This window comes from Guillardia theta (genome assembly GCF_000315625.1).
Source record: "Guillardia theta CCMP2712 unplaced genomic scaffold GUITHscaffold_1, whole genome shotgun sequence".
Lineage (NCBI taxonomy): Eukaryota > Cryptophyceae > Pyrenomonadales > Geminigeraceae > Guillardia > Guillardia theta.
Window position 1 is genome coordinate 978,828 of NW_005434673.1, and position 16,662 is coordinate 995,489.

The following is a 16,662-nucleotide window of genomic DNA, read 5'->3' on the forward strand; positions in this document are numbered from 1 at the left end:
AATCTCGCTGTGAACGGGCTCCCACCCAACACTTAATCCCTCACTCTCCCCTCCTCCCTCAACCCTCTTCCTCCCTCACCTCCATCCTGTGTTGGGATCTACTTGCAGCGGAACACATCTCCCGAACCCATAGCGGAAGTCGGCCAGGGACCCCGAGGCCCTCTTAGCAAACATCGCAGGAGCATTTGCCCTTCGCCGCATTATCTCCTCCTCCTGTGCGAAGCTCCTGACTCCGTTGAACTTGCTCGACTCCTCTGCCATCTTCTTCATCTCCTCCTGTACCGACACCTTGGTGCAGAACACCAGCACCCTCGACCCTCCCGTGAGACCATAGCTCTCCAAGCTCCGACTCCTCGCGTCCTCCCCCACTTCCGCGCCCCCGTCCCTCCATGTCGCCTCGCTCAAGATGGCGCCATTGGCACAGACCTTGTGATGGCTCTGACTGCAATCTTTCTGCTGGGAGACCAACTCGTGGAGCTGGTACATGCTCGCATGGATGCAGACAACGAAGCTGATCCCTGCTCCCGCTATCGTCACTCTACACTCGTCCTTGCCTACTTCGAGCGGAACCGTCCTCTGACTTCCACCCTCCTCCGAGCTTTCTTTCAGCCGCTCATACTTTCGAGGAGCGCCTACGTGCCCAGCAGCGATGCTGAAGTCCAGCGGTCTAGGTGCGCTCATAGATTGAAGGAGCAGACTTCGTTTCTCTGTGCTTGACCCTTCTGCAGTGTTCAATCCTCCTTCTATTCCCTTCCCTCCCTCTTGGTTAAACTCCTGGCTAGTCCTCCTTGTTCTCCACACGCTTGACTCGGTATCCCGTCCTCGTTCTCGTCCTCCTCCTGTCTTCCTCCTCCTCCTCCTCCTCCTCCTTATAAGATATAGCTCCGCTCCCTTCGTTGCTCGCCTGGACAGCCTGCCCGACAAAATTTTCACTCAAACCGCACAAAAATCTATAACGGCTACAATATAAAATGTAACGGTATTGCGGTCAATGGGTCATCAACGGTCAGATAGCGTTTTTATAACGATATTTTAGAACCCGTTGGCGTATAAGGCAAGGAGTGGGGGGAGATGGGGGTGATAAGCAGTAAAAGATGGGGTAGTCTGCTGCCGAACCTTTTGAGATCACAGCACATCTTTAAATTGGTTTTATTCGATATCGAGGGACGGTAAAGCATCTTTTTCATAAATCAAAACTATATATTTAATTTATTAAAATAGTTTTTAATCCTGAAGGTACTGTGTACTAAAATGTATTATATAACACCTATTTTTCAAGTCGATCTCTCTTATGTGGCTGCTGACACGGGTCATATGTGTGCCTTCAGGGGCCCTAGGTGGGTGGGGTAGTTTATGAAGGGGTACTTCTCGGTTCATATGGGGGGTGCTTTGTGGTGGTTCATGGGGGCAAGGGGGGGTGGTATTTTGGTTAACTCATTGGGGATGAGATGCAAATCCTCCATTGGGATGTCGGGGGGTTCGGGGGGTGGGTGGAGGGGGGTAGGGGGGTGCAAGGAGGTCTTCTACGTCCAACGCCAAACTTTTCCGACAGTATAGAAATGATTTTGATGAATCTTCAAGTCAATACTGTATTTTCAAATTATTGAGAAATATGGGCTCGAATTTTATCATTTGGGAAACATGAAGGACCTCTGTCGCGGAAACACGTGCTGCGCATGCTCAAAACCTTGCTTTTTCCATCCGCCCCCTTCCTGCCCGCGTCCCTGCCCACGTTGCTGCCAACCAACTATCTACTTCCCTTCCTCCTCTTCCCTCAAACCCTCATCCTTCCTCCTTCCTCCTTCCTCCTTCCTCCTTCCTCCTCCCTCCTCCCTCCTCCCTCCTCCCTCCTCCCTCCTCCCTCCTCCCTCCTCCTCCTCCTCCTCCTCCTTCCTCCTCCCTCCTCCCTCCTTCCTCCTCCCTCCTCCTTCCTCCCTCCTCCCTCCTCCCTCCTCTGCCCTTGCTGCCTCCCTTCTTCCTCGCTTGCCCAACTTAGTCAATCGTCAACCACCCTCCAGCCATCCCTTCACATTTTCTCCTGCTCTCTGCATCTCTTATTCCATCCCTTCATCTACCACTTGCGCCGCCACCTTCAGCAGCACCAGCACCACCAGCTATTACCTCAGCCATGGCAGCCACGTCGACGCAAACGACCTCATCCTGACTCCACCACCCTGATTCACCCATTCTTCTCACCATCTTCTCCTCCTGCTTCGCCACAACCATAACAATAACTAGCGCCGCCGCCGTCATCATCACCACCACAACCACCACCACAACCACTTTCAATCCCATCCCTCAACATTTCCTTAGCTTCCTGCCATATCAAGTCCTGCGGGCTCGTTGCTCGCAGTAAACGTTTGACTTCAACCTGACCATCCATGACAGGTGATCGCCATGGATGCCATGCTCGTTCAGTACATCCGCCGTGGTACTCCTTCCAGCCTCAGGACCCTCCAGCAGGATGCGCTCTGGACGGGGATCCTGTGCGGAGGGTGCGTCATCCTGCTACAGCGGATGAACGTGCTGGATCTGATTCAGGGACCGGGGACATGGAAAGAGCATGCTGTGTGGTCGCTCAGGGGGATCCTGTCGAGGCTGCGGCAGGTGTACAAGGGCCTCTTCCAACCCAACAAGCCCCCGGTGTTGAAGATGCGGCAAGATGTTCCTCCGTCCTTCTGGGACCCTGAGAGGTAGGAGGAGGAAGAGGAGGAGGAAAGGAGGAAGAAGAGAAGGAGGAGGAGGAGGAGGAGGAGTGTGCTTGTGTGCTGATGCAGTCTTGGTAGCCCGTTGATGATCGGACCGGATGTGCCTCCTAGCACGGGGTCGCTCAGCGAGCCCCTGGTGTCGGGGATGTGGAAGGACGAGGATCTCGGGCGGGGGATGCGGTGGGAGCGGGAGACGCGTCCTCTGACGCGCCACCCGTCGAAGCAGGACCTCAAGTACCTCATGGCTCCTCACGGACCCGACAGCCCAGGACGGGGGAGGCCGGACTGGTCGGACATGCTGCACGGGCTCAAGAGCAGCGGGGGGAAGACCGGGCTGAGCCAGAGGTCGACGGGAGAATTGTCCGGGAGCAGGAGCATGGAGATCTTCCCGGACGAAATCTCCGAGGCGACTGAAGAGGATATCGCCCTGGCTAAGGAGAGGTCGAGAGAGCGGGCCCACAACGCGCGATCCGCAGCGTCAGTCCGCGTGTTGGACTACCAGGGCTACCTGCAGCTGGACAAGATTCTCAAGGCGCAGGAGCCCCAGAGCAGGATCTACGACATGGAGGTCCACGACGAGATGCTCTTCATCATCATCCACCAGACGTACGAGCTCTGGTTCAAGCAGGTGCTCCACGAGCTCGACTCCGTCCTCCACATGTTCAGCAGCCTCCCGCACAAGAGCGTGAAGGAGATGGACGTCTCCCTCTGCCTGTCGCGCTCCTCCCGGGTGGTTGAGATCCTCAAAGTTCTGGTCAGCCAGTTCGACGTGCTCGAGACGATGCACCCCCAGGCCTTCAGCGACTTCCGAGATTTCCTTTCCCCTGCCTCCGGCTTTCAGAGCATGCAGTTCCGCCTGGTAGTCACCGTGTCCTGCCGTTCCTCTTTCTCCTCCCCCCTCTCGATCTTCCCCCTTAGCCTTCCTTCCCCCCTCTCCCTCCTCCCTCTTCTTGACTCACGGCACACTCGTTTGCCTCCTCCTGCCATTCTCCGTCCCACTCGTCTTCCAAGATCCTGGCGCAGGCGCGGGAAGTGATCGTGCGGTGCTAGGTGGAGAACAAGCTGGGGATGCGACCGGAGCAGCGGATCCAACACTCGGGATGTCCCTACTACCAGCATCTTGCTCGAGAGGAGGAGCGAGAGGAGGTGAGCTCGACTTTGATGCTTCGATCGTGCTGAAAGACTTTTCCTTGTCCCCCCCCTCTCCCTCTCCCTCTCCCTCTCTCTCTCTCCCTCTCCCTCTCCCTCTCCCTCTCCCTCTCCCTCTCTCTCTCTCTCCCTCTCCCTCTCCCTCAGGTGTTGGCAGCTGAGCGTGAGGTGGGTCTCTTGGACTATCTCGGCGAGTGGCTGGAGAAGGTGAGGAGGGAGGAGAAGATGTGGATGTTGTTGATGCCTGACTTCGAGAAGCTGATGGATGAAGTTTTCAACGACTTCGATTTCGCCGCCTACATGAAGGAAGCGATCGAGCAGGTGAAGGGAAGGAGGTCGATGCCGTTGGAGGTGACTTGGTGCGGTACAGGCTGCTGTTCATGATCGTTCGGCGATCGAGAGATTTCCAACAGTGAGAACGTCCAACAGACACGTTGAGGTGAACGTGTCAATGGCAATATTGATGATGATAATGATGATGATAATGATGATGATGATGATGTGATTGACTGTTGACGTTGTTCTCTGTCGTCCCTGACACTGTGGATGGTCAGAGCAAGGAGAGTGCGCTCAACGGTCTTGAGAAGAAGAGGTAATCTTGTTGGCCTCCCCCGCAATCTCTCACTCCCTCTTGCAGGCTCGCGCACTTGAAACTCTTCGATGAGCAAATTCACAACGAACTCATCAAGAAAGGCATCCGCCAGGTGATTATCTCCATCACCATCACCATGATCGCATGCTGATTTGAGCTCTTGGCAGTTGAGCTTCAAGGCTACGATGGCGTGTGTCTTCGTTCAGTCCTTCTCCCATGAAGCAGCTTTCCAGGTCCACCCCATCCCTCCATGCTCTGTTTGCGATCTCACTGGCTCAATGCAGACAATTCAGCGATTCTTGACGAAATTGATCGAGATCGACGAACTCATAGCAAGATGGCGGCAGAGGTGACTCTCCTCCCGCACATGACGAGTCAAACTTGCTCATCGTATTACCTCAGACATTCGAGTCTTGTGCTCAGAATGATTGGAAGCAAGGATGGAACCGGAGGTAAGTTGTTTCTTTCTCTGCCTCTGCCTCTGCCTCTGCCTCTGCCTCTGCCTCTGCCTCTGCCTCTGCTGCTCCTCTCCTGCTCCTCTCTTCTCCTGTCCTCTCCTCTGCCTCTGCCTCTCTTCCCTTCCCCTTCTTTCTTTTCTTCTTGTAAATTTTGCTGACTGGCTTCATACAGGTTCATCGGGACATGCCTATCTCAACGCAGTAATGCAGAAGTCAAGAATTTTCGTCGGTGAGGAGGAGGACGAGGGGAGGAGGGGCTCGTTCTCACTATGATTACAGATTTGTGCCACTGCTCGCACTATCTCCTCCCTCAACACTCAATGCTTCCCCTCCCTGCGGAGGTCAAGAGGAGGTAACCAAATCGATCCTCGTCATGTTGTCATTCTCTACATTCGCTCTCCGCGTCTCTTCTCTTCCTCATCTCATCTCCTCTCTTCTTCACTCTTCTCGTATCATCCTATTTCCTCCCATTTCATTTCTCTTCTCCTCATCTCCTCTCCCTTTCGTCTCGCCTTCTCCCCTCCTCTCCTTGCTGCTTCTCTATTCATTGGGGTTGACGAGTGCACCTAGGTTGCAAATGAGCTTATCCCGAGCTTCTTCGCATCCCTTCATGAACGAGCTAGGTGAAACAACGTCGGAGAGAGGGACAACAAGATCTGATGACTGTTGGGCAGTCGACTTCAGAGACTAGCAGCAACGCTACCTTCAACCAGCCCCGTCATCCGCCCTTCTCTTTTCTCTCGTGTATATTCTTTGATCTTCGACCCTCATTCACGCTCGATGAAATTCTTTCTACACTTTAATCATTCAAACGTAAAAGTACATGATAGAAAACTGTCTCCCGTCGGAAAACTGTCCTCCTCCTCCTCCCCCTCCTCCCCCTCCTCCCCCTCCTCCCCCTCCTCCCCTCCTGCTACACCTTCTCGCCTCGCCCTCCTCTTCATTCACCAGCCCACTGACACCCCACACCCTTCCACCTTCGCCTCTGACTTCCGCTACTCAAGGTAACCCCGCCGAGCTTGACGGGCCTGCGGGCTGTTCCCGTTAAAGAAGTGAATTTTCCGGGCGAAGGGCGACGGCTGCTGCAGCACCGTCTTGGGCTCCTCCGACGGAAGTCGCAGGAGAGGGACGGGGCTCGCAAAGGAGCCTTGAGGGCTGAGGTCTCTCACAGTGAACCCTCCCGAGCTGAGAGGCGTCAGGCTGTCCGACACGTCCACCTGGAGGCCTGAGATCGGTTCATGCAGCTGGACGTCAGGCCGGGACCGATCATTCCCGTCTTGCTCGATGTCAAGCGTGACATCACTAGGATCCATCACAGGAGAGTGTCCTCCCTCCTCCCTCACGATCTCACTCTCCCCCTGCACGACTTGTCGCACCCCCGCACCTCTTGGACCAACCAGCTCCTCCTCCACTTGGACGTTCCTTCCCTCCTCCACTTCCGAAGGATCCGGGGAAACTTCATCCGAGGGGGTCGCGAGCGATGCCTCAAGAGCTTCTTGAGGAGGCTGCCACTGGTTCAGCTTCCGATCACCTCCCTCTTGCAGCCCTGCGACTGCCATCCTCATCTCTGCAGGACCCACAGCTGGCGATGTGCTGCCACTGCTCGGCGTCAACTTAGGCGTCAGCTTCCAGCTCCGTATCCCCGAGGCCTCGCTCGAAGTTGAGTCCCTGTCCCCTCCCTTAGCACGATCGTGCGGTTCCACTTGAATCGATATGCTCATCGGCGTGCCTCCTGCACTCTGCCGATTGAAAATCTCCTCTTCAGGCAGCGAGATCGAGGTGCTCGGGCCCTCTTGCAAGTCCGCTGATACAACGAGAGTGAGGCAAGAACAAGAGGGAAGGTGGAGCGGGCGGGAGGAAAGAAGTTGAAACCGATGAAGAAAAGGACAGCAGCAGCAGCAGCAGCAGCAGCAGCAGCAGCAGCAGCAGCAAGGGAACAGGAGTGATATGTATAGAAAACGAACCAATCGATTCCTTCACAGCATCAGAAGAATTCTGGACATCCCCTTCGGGAACTGGGACCAAATCTCTCTGCATCTCTGCAAGATACGCAGCTTTCCTCGTCTCCTCCTATACAGCACAAGGTCAGCATCTCGGGTAGCAAAATCGTTCAGTTCCTCGACCTCGGCTTTCTCCTTGGCAGACAGATTTGTAAAGATGACCCCGACGAAGAGAATCAAAACCCCCAAGATGAACATGACCCAGTTTTGCACTGAGAAGTTCACCATTTCCTGCCAACAGAATGACGATGCTGTGTTTGCAAGATTGAACAGTGCAAACCTCGTAGAAGATGGCTCCAGTTATGATGCTCCCAACATTCCAGAAAACATAAAAGTTGGGGATGTGATACAGTGCATCATTCACGGAAAGGCTCTTGTTGATCAAGAACAATTGTGACGGAAGTGAAATACAGAAGACAACTATGATCACGGCAACAAACGGGTCTGTGAACTGATTGCTTCCAGTAATTGAAGGAATGATTAGACCAGAGAAAGCCTTGCCGAACAAAACTGTGAAATCTGCCACAAAAGATGCAACGATGCAATAGACAGCTCCAATCCTCTGCGAATTGGCAGGCAAAAACAGTCAGAGGCACAGGGGCACAACACATGAAACAGCTGATTACCGTGGATGGTCTTTCAATTGCTTCATTTTTTGATCTGGCTTCGTTCCTTCGCTTTACGTAGTCCATCCGCATGATGATGAAGCAAGCACCAATCAAACTTGCGAGAATGCAGAGCATAACTTTAACATTGGTCTTTTTGTACTGATTCACCAGAATCTCGATGGACCAATCAATCTGATTCTTCTCACTCCCAAAGACCGTCAAGAGAATTCCGCAGATGATAATCAATGACGACATGTAATCTTTCTTGCTTGTGTGCTCTCGCAGAATAAACTTGGCAGTGAGCGTGTTCACCTGAATATTCAAGTCCGTTGGTGACTCTGAAAATTGAAGCAGAAACAACTTACCACAAGCGCCCAGCTTCCAACTAGAGTCACAACAGATTGCTTTGATATCCCAAGAGCCAAGAAGTCAAACAAATTGCCAATGGCAAAAATGCAAAATCCCAGCAACCAAGTCCACGGAACCTGAAATACATAAAATCGATAAGATGAAATTTTGCTTTCTACAGCATTAGAGTCGACCTCTTGGAGTAAAGATGCTGGGCAGCAACAACAAGGCCATGTTCCGGATAGCCTATGAGGAATGCGGTTAAGGAGCAGGACTCAGCATCCAAACATGTCACCTCGGTATCTCTTCGACGTGTGCGCTGTCTTCCAACGGGCCAGAGGATGCATGTCTACGAATCTCGTGTCAACCTTCAGCCATTTGCACGCATGGAAAGATTTACATCTCTGCTATCTCGTTCTTCACAAAGTCGTGGCCGGAGGCAGGGGAAACATTCTTTGGGTCCTTGGATCCGTTCGAGACCTCGTCTTGCCTCTCATCACCATTCTCGCTGTTCACACTGTGAGAGGGCGTGTACGAGTGTGCAGGCTCTGCAGCAAGATCATGGTCTTCGATCTCCGAGGTTGCAGGGTGAGTTGTCATCGCATTTGTTGCTTGTTCCCCGCTGTTCTGTAGCCGTTTGAGACTCTCCTTTTTCTCTGTCATTCTTTCTCTCTCCGCTTTTTCCTTGCGGATGTGATGCAGCTTCCAGAGGGACAAGCCAAGGGCCTCCAGAGTGGATCCGAGCAATGCCAGGAGAACGCCATAGAGATAGCATTCATTGCATCCCCCTGAACTGCTCGTGCTCGTTGTGTTGGTAATGGCTGGTTCCGTCATTTCGTTGTTAAGGTTTGAAACAATCACACGAAACGAGTAGGAAGTTCAGTCGAGTAGAAGACTTTCTTGCTTCTTCCATGGCCTACAAGATCTTGCTGGGTGAATCTCCTCGAGCTCGAATCTGGTGTGCCGGAAGGAGCTCTCAAAATTACTGTCTATCAGACAAAAAGTTAAAAATACACATCAGACTTGAAAACCAATGAACATGGAAACATCACTGAGCTGAAATCTGATTCAAGAAAGGTTGGAAAACATCGACATCACACTTGCTCAACTCAAATTGAATAAGGCAGTCAGGATGATATGCCATCGGAAAATTCAAGTCCACAAAATCAGTATCACATCAACTGTTGCACAATTGTAAATGCACAAGTGTATTCCGTAAACTCTGTGAAGTGAAGCATGAAATCACAACAGTGATGGTGGGGGAGGGGAAAAAGAACGAGCACAAGCTTGAGTGTGGACTTGTTAAGTGTTTCATGCTGGATCTGAACATCAACTCAACTCTGATCTGATCGACATCTCGAGGAGATCTCTAAATTGACCACACCAAACCTGTTTCATGAAGACAATCTCACCTTCTCTTCCCCTTCTTCTTCATCGCGCCCACCAGCTCGCTCCATTTGCAGGAGGAAGGACCATTGGGAAGGTTTGCGGAAGGGGAATAAAGGGGGTACCCCATTGGTGGGTTAGCACGGGTGGGTTTGAAAAATAGGGTGGGGTACCAGGGTGGGGCGCTTGCGGCAGAAGAGGAGTTGGGGGTAGGGTAGTAGACTAGGAGGGTGACACAACGGGTACCAGGGAACAAAGATTGCACAGAAATGCACGGGTACTGGAGAGGAAATGGGGGTAGGGACTATGGCGGGTAGGGTAATGGACCCCACTGGGATCAACCAGAAAATGCAGTTCGTGAGTTTCATTTGTGGTGGGGGTAGTGGGAATACGGGTAGGGGTGATGTGTTAAGTTCAAACACAGGAGGTGGGTACTTGAAGGAACTCGGTGGGGAAAAGGGTGGGGTGGGTGTTCTGGGGGGAAAGGGACAAGGAACTGGGGAGTTGGCCCGGGTGGGGGAAAAAATGCTGAAAGGTCGACAGATCAGATTTGGGTGGGTAGGGTGGGGGGTAAAGGAGGGGTACAGACTGGGCATTTTGAAAGTTGAACTTTGGAACAGAGGGTAGTAGCCAACGGGGGTAGTGGAGGGGTGGGGGTAGCTGAGCCGGGCTGCACAGCATGAGCTGTTCGAAGAATCCACTACAATGTGACAGGGTGGGGTAGTTCAGATTACGTGTTGACACTATGTAGGTACCGGTGGTAGTGCAGAGTGCGCCGGATGTGAGGACCCGGGTGGTAGAGGGAGAAAAAGACCCGTGCACGAAGATGAAGTGGTGTTAGAGATAGGGTGGGGTAGCTGATCAGTTTTCAACTTTTCTGGCATGGGGTCGTGACTTGGGGGTTGTCGCTCTGAGAGTGATGGGCTCCAAGAATATTTAGAAACTTTCTCTATAATTTTGAAATCTGAGAATAATCTTTGGAATAGAATACAGGTTTTCCGAAGTTCAGTCGCCGTCGCTCGCCGAGTGTCACCCGGAGTCGGACAGCCGGGCCGGGCGGGCCTCCGAGTCCGGGCCGCGCCCGCGGCCGACAAACCAGTAAAGAAGGATCTTGAGATCCATTGCACTTTGTACCAAGAATAATTAAGTAGCAGCTTTTTCCATTTTAAAAGGGAACAATGGTACACATTATAGATACAAAAAATCCTTTTTTCGTATCTATGTAAAATATCTTGGTAACATGAGACTATCTGAAGATTCATTTTAGGTACAAATTGCATTATACAATGATTATACGGAAGCTGGTTCCGTCATAGAACCTTTGTACCGTAGTTTTTAAAAACTCAAAAATGTGACAAAAATGGTTGTAAACCATGGGCGCTTGAGAGCTGGCGTGAGAGGAGAGAGGAGAGTGGAGCATGGAACAGGGAGCAGGGAGCAGGGAGCAGGGAGGAGCAGGACAGCATTGAAAAATGAGGAAGTTCACTTGTAGATTGAGATGGGAGAAAGCCAGCGTTTGGGTTGAGCAAGAGTCTCGGGAAAAGAAAGCAGATTAGGCGGGAAAGACAGGGACCTAGTCGGCAGGTTAGGTACGCGCTGGAACGTTTGGGCGCTTTTGAAGTATCAAATAATGCAGACACGTTTATGTAGAGCAGACGAATATGGACGTGGTGTGGAGGGAAGTAAGCAGGAGGGAAAGAGAGCACAAGTAACGATATAAAACAGTGAAAAATGATGGGGGAGGAACTTATAGTGCTTGTCCTAGGCCTCGTCTCGTCACCCTTCCTGCATGATCATTCTGGTCCTATAAATATCCTAGGGATTTTTTATCTCCCATGCTGAATATTCAGAGATGGACTCGAGGATCCAGCCGCACTCGGCAGGGAGCATGAACGCAGGCGGGCAAGAGGAATTTCAGCACCTAGCGTACCCGTCGACAGAGCTCATGGAGAAGGAGCCCTGTACCGGCGTCTCTGTGAATGGGAGGAATGAGGGAGCGAAGGGCGAAGGCATGCAGCTCAGGAAGAGAAAACCCTCCCTTGTAGGAAGGAGGAGTGTATCACCACCGAGGAGAGGAACTTCGAACCGATCGATCTCACAGGAGGAGGAGAATGAAGCGCCCACGCGCCCACGCACTCTCTTCAAGACCTTCCCCGGCGTCTTTCTCTTCTGCTTCTGGGTGGTTGAGTTTGGGATCCTCGTTCACCTCCTCCCCCTCATCACTCCGTACGATTGTGTGGCTTCCCAGGAGGCTGAGCAACTGCATGAGGCGCTCAAGAATTCCAAGATTGTGAAAGTGATGATTGCACTCATCTTTGGGATCTGCATCATGTTAGACTTGTCGGGCATTGTGATCTCCATCAGCCCAAAGAAGAAGCAGTTGAACAGCATGGTGTTGTTCATCAACTCCGTCTCCTTCAGCATTTACATCTCCACCATCTTCGACGTCATGCCGACAATCTGCGATGTCAACGGAAAGCCCATCCCGATATTTGTTTATGTGCAGTGGATACACACAACACCTGTCATGATCATAGTTCAGTCTGCTTTGGGGATGTCCATGGAGGTTCGTGGCTGTTCACGATGCATTCAGATCTGACGCACGCTCAGGAGGATTTTGTGAAGGATTGGAAAGCTGTTTGCTGGACCATCTTTTGGGATGAATTGATGATGGTCCTGGGTAATAACATCACAGGTTTCACATGCTTCCATGCTCACGGTTGGACAGGTATCGTCCATACCTTCCTGGACCAGCACTGGATAGGGTGGGCAGCTTTCTTTGCCTCCTGTTTGAGCTTCGTGCTAGTTTGCAGAGGAATCCATCATCTGTCAAAAGCAAGGTGATAGAATCGTCAGCGCAAGTCTCCCGCTAGTCCACCCTCACTCTTGTTTCAGCGCAAACAACGCCGCTACCACCTACGAGATGACGTCGATTCAAGGCCTCGAGATGCTCACCTACATGCTGTGGTCTGCCTTCCCTTGCATTCATTTCTTGCACTACATGGGTGAGTTTCTATATTGGTCCTACAGAGAGGGAGAGGTGTTCTTACTGACGTGCAGGATTCATTGACGGCCTGTATTACGAGATCCTTCGCTCATTCGTCGATGTCACGTCGAAGTTGATCTATTCAGGTCAGTGCAGACAGACAGTGTTGCTCTTCGTGACTCCTTCAATGCTCCAGTTGCTCTGCTCACCGGAAATTTTTGCGTTTTGGATATTGTCGCAACGTTGCGACTAGCACAGGTGAGAAAAGGGGAACATGGGTGTGGGGATGGCGGAAAAGTAGTAGTTTGAGGTGTGGTCAGAGGAGGGGGAGGAGCAGGAGGAGGCGAAAGATAATCATGAGATTCCTGCTGCAGGTTCAAGCAGAGAAGGAAAGAGACTCGAAGCATAACGCTGTCGTGCGTGCCGAGGTCTCCTCAGCCTCGATCTTCAGGCATCTGAGCTGCCATGCAGGCCATGAATCGAGCGCTTCAGATGGCGTACCTGGAGGCAGAGACTTCAGCCCGCCTCGCCCGTCAGTTCCTCGCCAACATGAGCCATGAGCTTCGCACTCCCCTCAACGCCGTCATCGCCTTCACTTCCCTCGTCCTCGACTCCCGCGACCTCAGTCCCCTCCATGAAGAGTACCTCTCCTCCTCCTTGACCTCCGCCGAGGCTCTCCTTGGCATCATCAACCAGGTCCTGGACTTCTCCAAATTTCATGCGCAGGAGGAGGAGGAGGAGGAGGGAGGGGAGGAAGAACGACCCAAGTCGTCCGACGCTCGGCCCTCGCTAGTTCAGCTCAACATCCAGACGTTCGACCTGCTCAAAATCTGCGACGAGATCTGCGACATTCTGGCAGAGCGAGTGAACGCGCGCGACGTCGACTTTGCGGTGGAGATCTGTCCACTGCTGCGGGGGGAGAAGGTGCCGAAGCTGCTGGGAGACCCGGTGAGGCTCCGCCAGTGTCTCGTCAACCTCTGCGACAATGCCGCCAAGTTCTCCAAGGATACGGGGGGTCAGGCCCTCTTGTCCGTCGAGGTGGAGGAAGGAGCCTTCGGCGAGCTGCTGGTGCTCGCTCAAGTCTGGGACAACGGCGATGGCATCCCCAAGGACAAGCAGCCGCTCCTCTTCGTTCCTTTCTCGCAGGTCCCCCCCCTCACCCCCCCCCCCCACACACACCAAGCATCTCTGCTGCTGGAGTGTTTGACATGGTACCAGGTGGACTGCAAGTACTCCCGCAAACATGGCGGGACGGGGCTGGGGCTCGCGATCACCAAGAAGATCGTGGACGCTATGGAAGGTTCGATCGAAGTTTTTAGCGAAGGACCAGACAAAGGGTCCACCTTCACCATGCAGATCTCGTTCCCCGTCGCCGCCGATGGGGAGGAGGGGCTGCAGCAAGGTTCTCCTCTACGTATGACCAAGCTGAGGTACGATCGTCTCTTTCGCCTCCCCTCTCCCCCTTTCCCTGTCTCCCTCCTCCTCTCCGTCTCCCTCCCTCCTCTCCACTCTCCCCCTTCTCTCTCCGCTGATCACCCCATCGCAGCGGCTGTGTCAAGGTGCTGTTGCCCAAGGGTCCCGGCCAAGAGCTCGCGGTCAAACTTTGCGAATCCTGGGGACTGAAGGTGGACAACTTTTGCTACGAGCAAAATGCGGTGCCATCGATAGGCAAGATCCGGTCGCTGTTAAACAGCTTCGAGTGGAAGGGAGAAACCAAGGTCGTGCTGCTCATCGACTCCAAGATCCACTCCCTCCTCATCGACGAGAACATCCAGCTGGCAACTGGCAAGAACATCCTCGTGGTCGGCAGCCTCGACCACCTCTGGGAGCAGATGCAGCGGGTGCGGGTGGATCCTGCTAGGTTCCTCCTCCGTCCCATCAAGTCCTCTCTCTTCCGCCACAAGCTGGAGGCTGCTATTGCTCTCTCCAGCACCACAGACTCGCACCTGACCGTAGAGTCCATGCGCACCTCGTTCTTCAAGGAGGTTCAGTTCGGGACGAGGCTCGACTTCCAGTACGACTCCAGCATGCCCACTCATGTTCTGGTGGTGGAGGTAGGGATTCTCGTTTCCTCTCACTTGCTCTGCTCTGAGTTTGTTCTCCCTCGCCCTCTTCCTCGTGCTACTCGTGCTGCGTCCTCACCTTCGTCCACGTCCTCCCTCCTCACACTGGATGCAGGACAACCCGGTCAATCAGAAAGTTGCGGTCGCGATGGTGCAGAAGACTCTCGGTAAGTGACTTGAGGGGGGGGGGGGGGAGGCAGCGCATGACGAGGAACATCAGGACGGGAGCATGTGATTGTTGACGTCGCAAACAACGGTGAGCAAGAGTCTCGCCACGTTCGAGTTTTGTGCCTTCCTCGTCCTCATCCTGTGCCTTGATTCGCATCCCCCTCGTGCTGCACCTTGCTGCCTCCTCGGCCTCCTCTGCCTCCTATTCTCTTTCTCCTGCCATGACGTGCTGCTCTTCCAGGTCGGGAAGGCTTGGCCAATTCAACAGAGCACGGCCACAAGTGAGTTAGCTGGCAGGGGTGCTGGAGAAACTGACGAGGAGCAGGTACGATCTTATCCTCATGGACGTCCAGATGCCTGTCATGGACGGCTTGGAGGCCACGAGACGCATCAGGGAGTGGGAGAAGGTGGGTGGAGAGTCTGTGCTAGACCAGCTCTGACATGGGTGCAGTCGCATGCGGGGGAGGCTCCATACTTCATCGTTGCGGTCACAGCGCATGCCAGCAAGATGCATGTGGAAGAATGCTTAGAAGCAGGTGAAGTCTTCACTTTACTCCTCTCACCCTGCAGTCTCCTTCCTCTCCCTCCCCTCCCCTGAAGGATCCCCTCAGGAATGAACAGGCACGCGAGCAAACCGCTCACCCTCGTGTCGATGAGAAGAGTTGTCGAGGAGTATCGCGATTGGCGCGTCAAGATGTTCAAATCTTGTAAATAGCGAAGATTCACCAACATCGATATTGTTTCTCTACAAAGAACAGCCCATTCACAAACAAACCTGCCGCCACATTCCTTCCATTTCCTCTGAGCAGGAGCGAGAGAGAGCGAAGGGCGGGGGCTTTAGAGGAGGAAGGAGTCAACGGAATGTCTCCTGGCACCGGCGGTGTCAGGCATGAGGCAGACCAAGGAGCCAGCAGCGAGGGGGGAGAGGTTCAGCAGGTCGGGGATGAGGTCAGGGTTGAGCCCCTGCAGGGTTGTCATGTTCATCCCGAACCTGCTCGAGAGCCTCGTCCAGGTATCCCCCACCTGCGACAGGTACAGATTCCCGAGCCTGATCCTCTGACCGACCAGCAGCTCGTCCGGGGAGAAGAGCTGGCGGTTCGATGACCAGATCTGCGTCCAGTCGGTCTGGTGGCGGTAGGCGAGGCTCTGGAGGGAATCGGAGGAGGAGATGCAGTAGAAACATTTGTCGACCGAGTACCTCACCTGGGCATACTCGCAGCTCCCTCGCCTCAGCAGCTCAGCCACGAACGTCCGCGCGTTCCCCGCCATGTCCATCTCAGGCGTCCAGCGGATCTGGAGGGAGTGAACTTTGACGTATCCCCACTCCCTCGCGTCGATGAACTGATCGCCGTTGGTGTCCAGCAGACTCACGAGCTTGCTGCGCATGTCCTTGCTGTAGTTGAAGGCGCCGGCACGCGAGAACTCCAAGCGGGAGAGCACGCCATTGCTGTCGGCGTCAAGAAAGGAGACGAGGAGGTAGGGAGAGGAAACTTTCATCATTCTGTAGGCTCTCAGCGCCTCTTGCGCGTCCAGCACGCCGTTCCCATCCACATCGAAGGTGTCGAAGATGACAGTGCGATAGATGAAGTCCCCTTGACGGCTCCACTCCTACACCATCAGGTCAGGACCAGCAGAGTCAGCCCTCAGAGGAAACCTGCTTTGACCGCCTCCCATCCTTGTTCAAGTCCAACTGATTCACAAGGTCATAGCGAATGGCGCTGGCGTTGGTCAGGCCCAGGGCCCTTTCAAACTCCAGCACCTCACTGTAGCTCAGCGAGAAATCGCCATTGAGATCGAAAACATTGAAGAGCACGTCGGAGTATGGCAGAGGGTAGCTGGACGACGTCGACACGTCAACAATGGAGCCTGGAGGAACCGAGTCCCGTTCGATGCTGTCCATGCTCAAGGTGCTCCATATCATGCTGAAGTTGACTTGGATCAAGGTCTCGCAGCCGGGCGACGTGAATTCCAGAGAGAGGTTGTAGGGTAGAAGTGGGCATTCAATCAAGGCTGTACAACACCCAATCCATGAAATGAACACAATCGCTGCATACCCTATCCTCCCACTCCTTTGCAACATAGTTGAGCGCTTGTATTCTATATCCCTTCCTTGTAAAAGCTTTTAGATTCTCTCTCCTCTCTCCTCTCCTCTCCTCTCCTCTCCTCTCCTCTCCTCTCCTCTCCTCTCCTCTCCTC

General features: G+C 53.5%; 6 protein-coding genes across 6 annotated transcripts; 3 read left to right on the plus strand and 3 right to left on the minus strand.

Annotated features, from left to right (window-relative positions):
• Window positions 1-75: 75 nt before the first annotated feature.
• Window positions 76-681, minus strand: GUITHDRAFT_99210 (hypothetical protein; the record flags this gene model as incomplete). The annotated part of the gene is made up of 1 exon (XM_005842354.1): window positions 76-681. One exon carries the CDS (start codon window positions 679-681, stop codon window positions 76-78), a length of 606 nt encoding a protein of 201 aa, XP_005842411.1.
• Window positions 682-2,389: 1,708 nt separating this feature from the next.
• Window positions 2,390-5,801, plus strand: GUITHDRAFT_160461 (hypothetical protein). Its single transcript, XM_005842355.1, has 15 exons — window positions 2,390-2,693; window positions 2,778-3,567; window positions 3,759-3,854; window positions 4,005-4,064; window positions 4,116-4,178; window positions 4,228-4,296; window positions 4,412-4,449; window positions 4,495-4,561; window positions 4,617-4,682; window positions 4,734-4,798; window positions 4,852-4,901; window positions 5,080-5,136; window positions 5,187-5,259; window positions 5,478-5,530; window positions 5,582-5,801. The coding sequence occupies exons 1-15, from the start codon at window positions 2,398-2,400 to the stop codon at window positions 5,596-5,598; spliced, it is 1,860 nt and encodes a 619-aa protein (XP_005842412.1). The 5' UTR covers window positions 2,390-2,397; the 3' UTR covers window positions 5,599-5,801.
• Window positions 5,802-5,902: 101 nt separating this feature from the next.
• GUITHDRAFT_160462 (hypothetical protein) lies at window positions 5,903-9,340 on the minus strand (the record flags this gene model as incomplete). The annotated part of the gene is made up of 10 exons (XM_005842356.1): window positions 9,276-9,340; window positions 8,264-8,852; window positions 8,159-8,212; window positions 8,058-8,109; window positions 7,881-8,000; window positions 7,534-7,827; window positions 7,188-7,469; window positions 7,031-7,138; window positions 6,872-6,977; window positions 5,903-6,711 (listed from the first exon to the last, which is right to left on the minus strand). The coding sequence occupies exons 2-10, from the start codon at window positions 8,695-8,697 to the stop codon at window positions 5,903-5,905; spliced, it is 2,259 nt and encodes a 752-aa protein (XP_005842413.1). The 5' UTR covers window positions 8,698-8,852; window positions 9,276-9,340.
• Window positions 9,341-12,709: 3,369 nt separating this feature from the next.
• Window positions 12,710-13,858, plus strand: GUITHDRAFT_62766 (hypothetical protein; the record flags this gene model as incomplete). The annotated part of the gene is made up of 3 exons (XM_005842357.1): window positions 12,710-13,027; window positions 13,097-13,381; window positions 13,454-13,858. The coding sequence occupies 3 exons, from the start codon at window positions 12,710-12,712 to the stop codon at window positions 13,856-13,858; spliced, it is 1,008 nt and encodes a 335-aa protein (XP_005842414.1).
• A 397-nt stretch (window positions 13,859-14,255) lies between these two features.
• On the plus strand, window positions 14,256-15,219 carry GUITHDRAFT_149795 (hypothetical protein). Its single transcript, XM_005842358.1, has 7 exons — window positions 14,256-14,289; window positions 14,414-14,465; window positions 14,519-14,554; window positions 14,708-14,747; window positions 14,792-14,873; window positions 14,918-15,002; window positions 15,078-15,219. The coding sequence occupies exons 1-7, from the start codon at window positions 14,263-14,265 to the stop codon at window positions 15,179-15,181; spliced, it is 426 nt and encodes a 141-aa protein (XP_005842415.1). The 5' UTR covers window positions 14,256-14,262; the 3' UTR covers window positions 15,182-15,219.
• An 84-nt stretch (window positions 15,220-15,303) lies between these two features.
• GUITHDRAFT_99214 (hypothetical protein) lies at window positions 15,304-16,387 on the minus strand (the record flags this gene model as incomplete). Its single annotated transcript, XM_005842359.1, has 2 exons — window positions 15,304-16,074; window positions 16,121-16,387. 2 exons carry the CDS (start codon window positions 16,385-16,387, stop codon window positions 15,304-15,306), a joined length of 1,038 nt encoding a protein of 345 aa, XP_005842416.1.
• Between the last annotated feature and the right edge of the window lie 275 nt (window positions 16,388-16,662).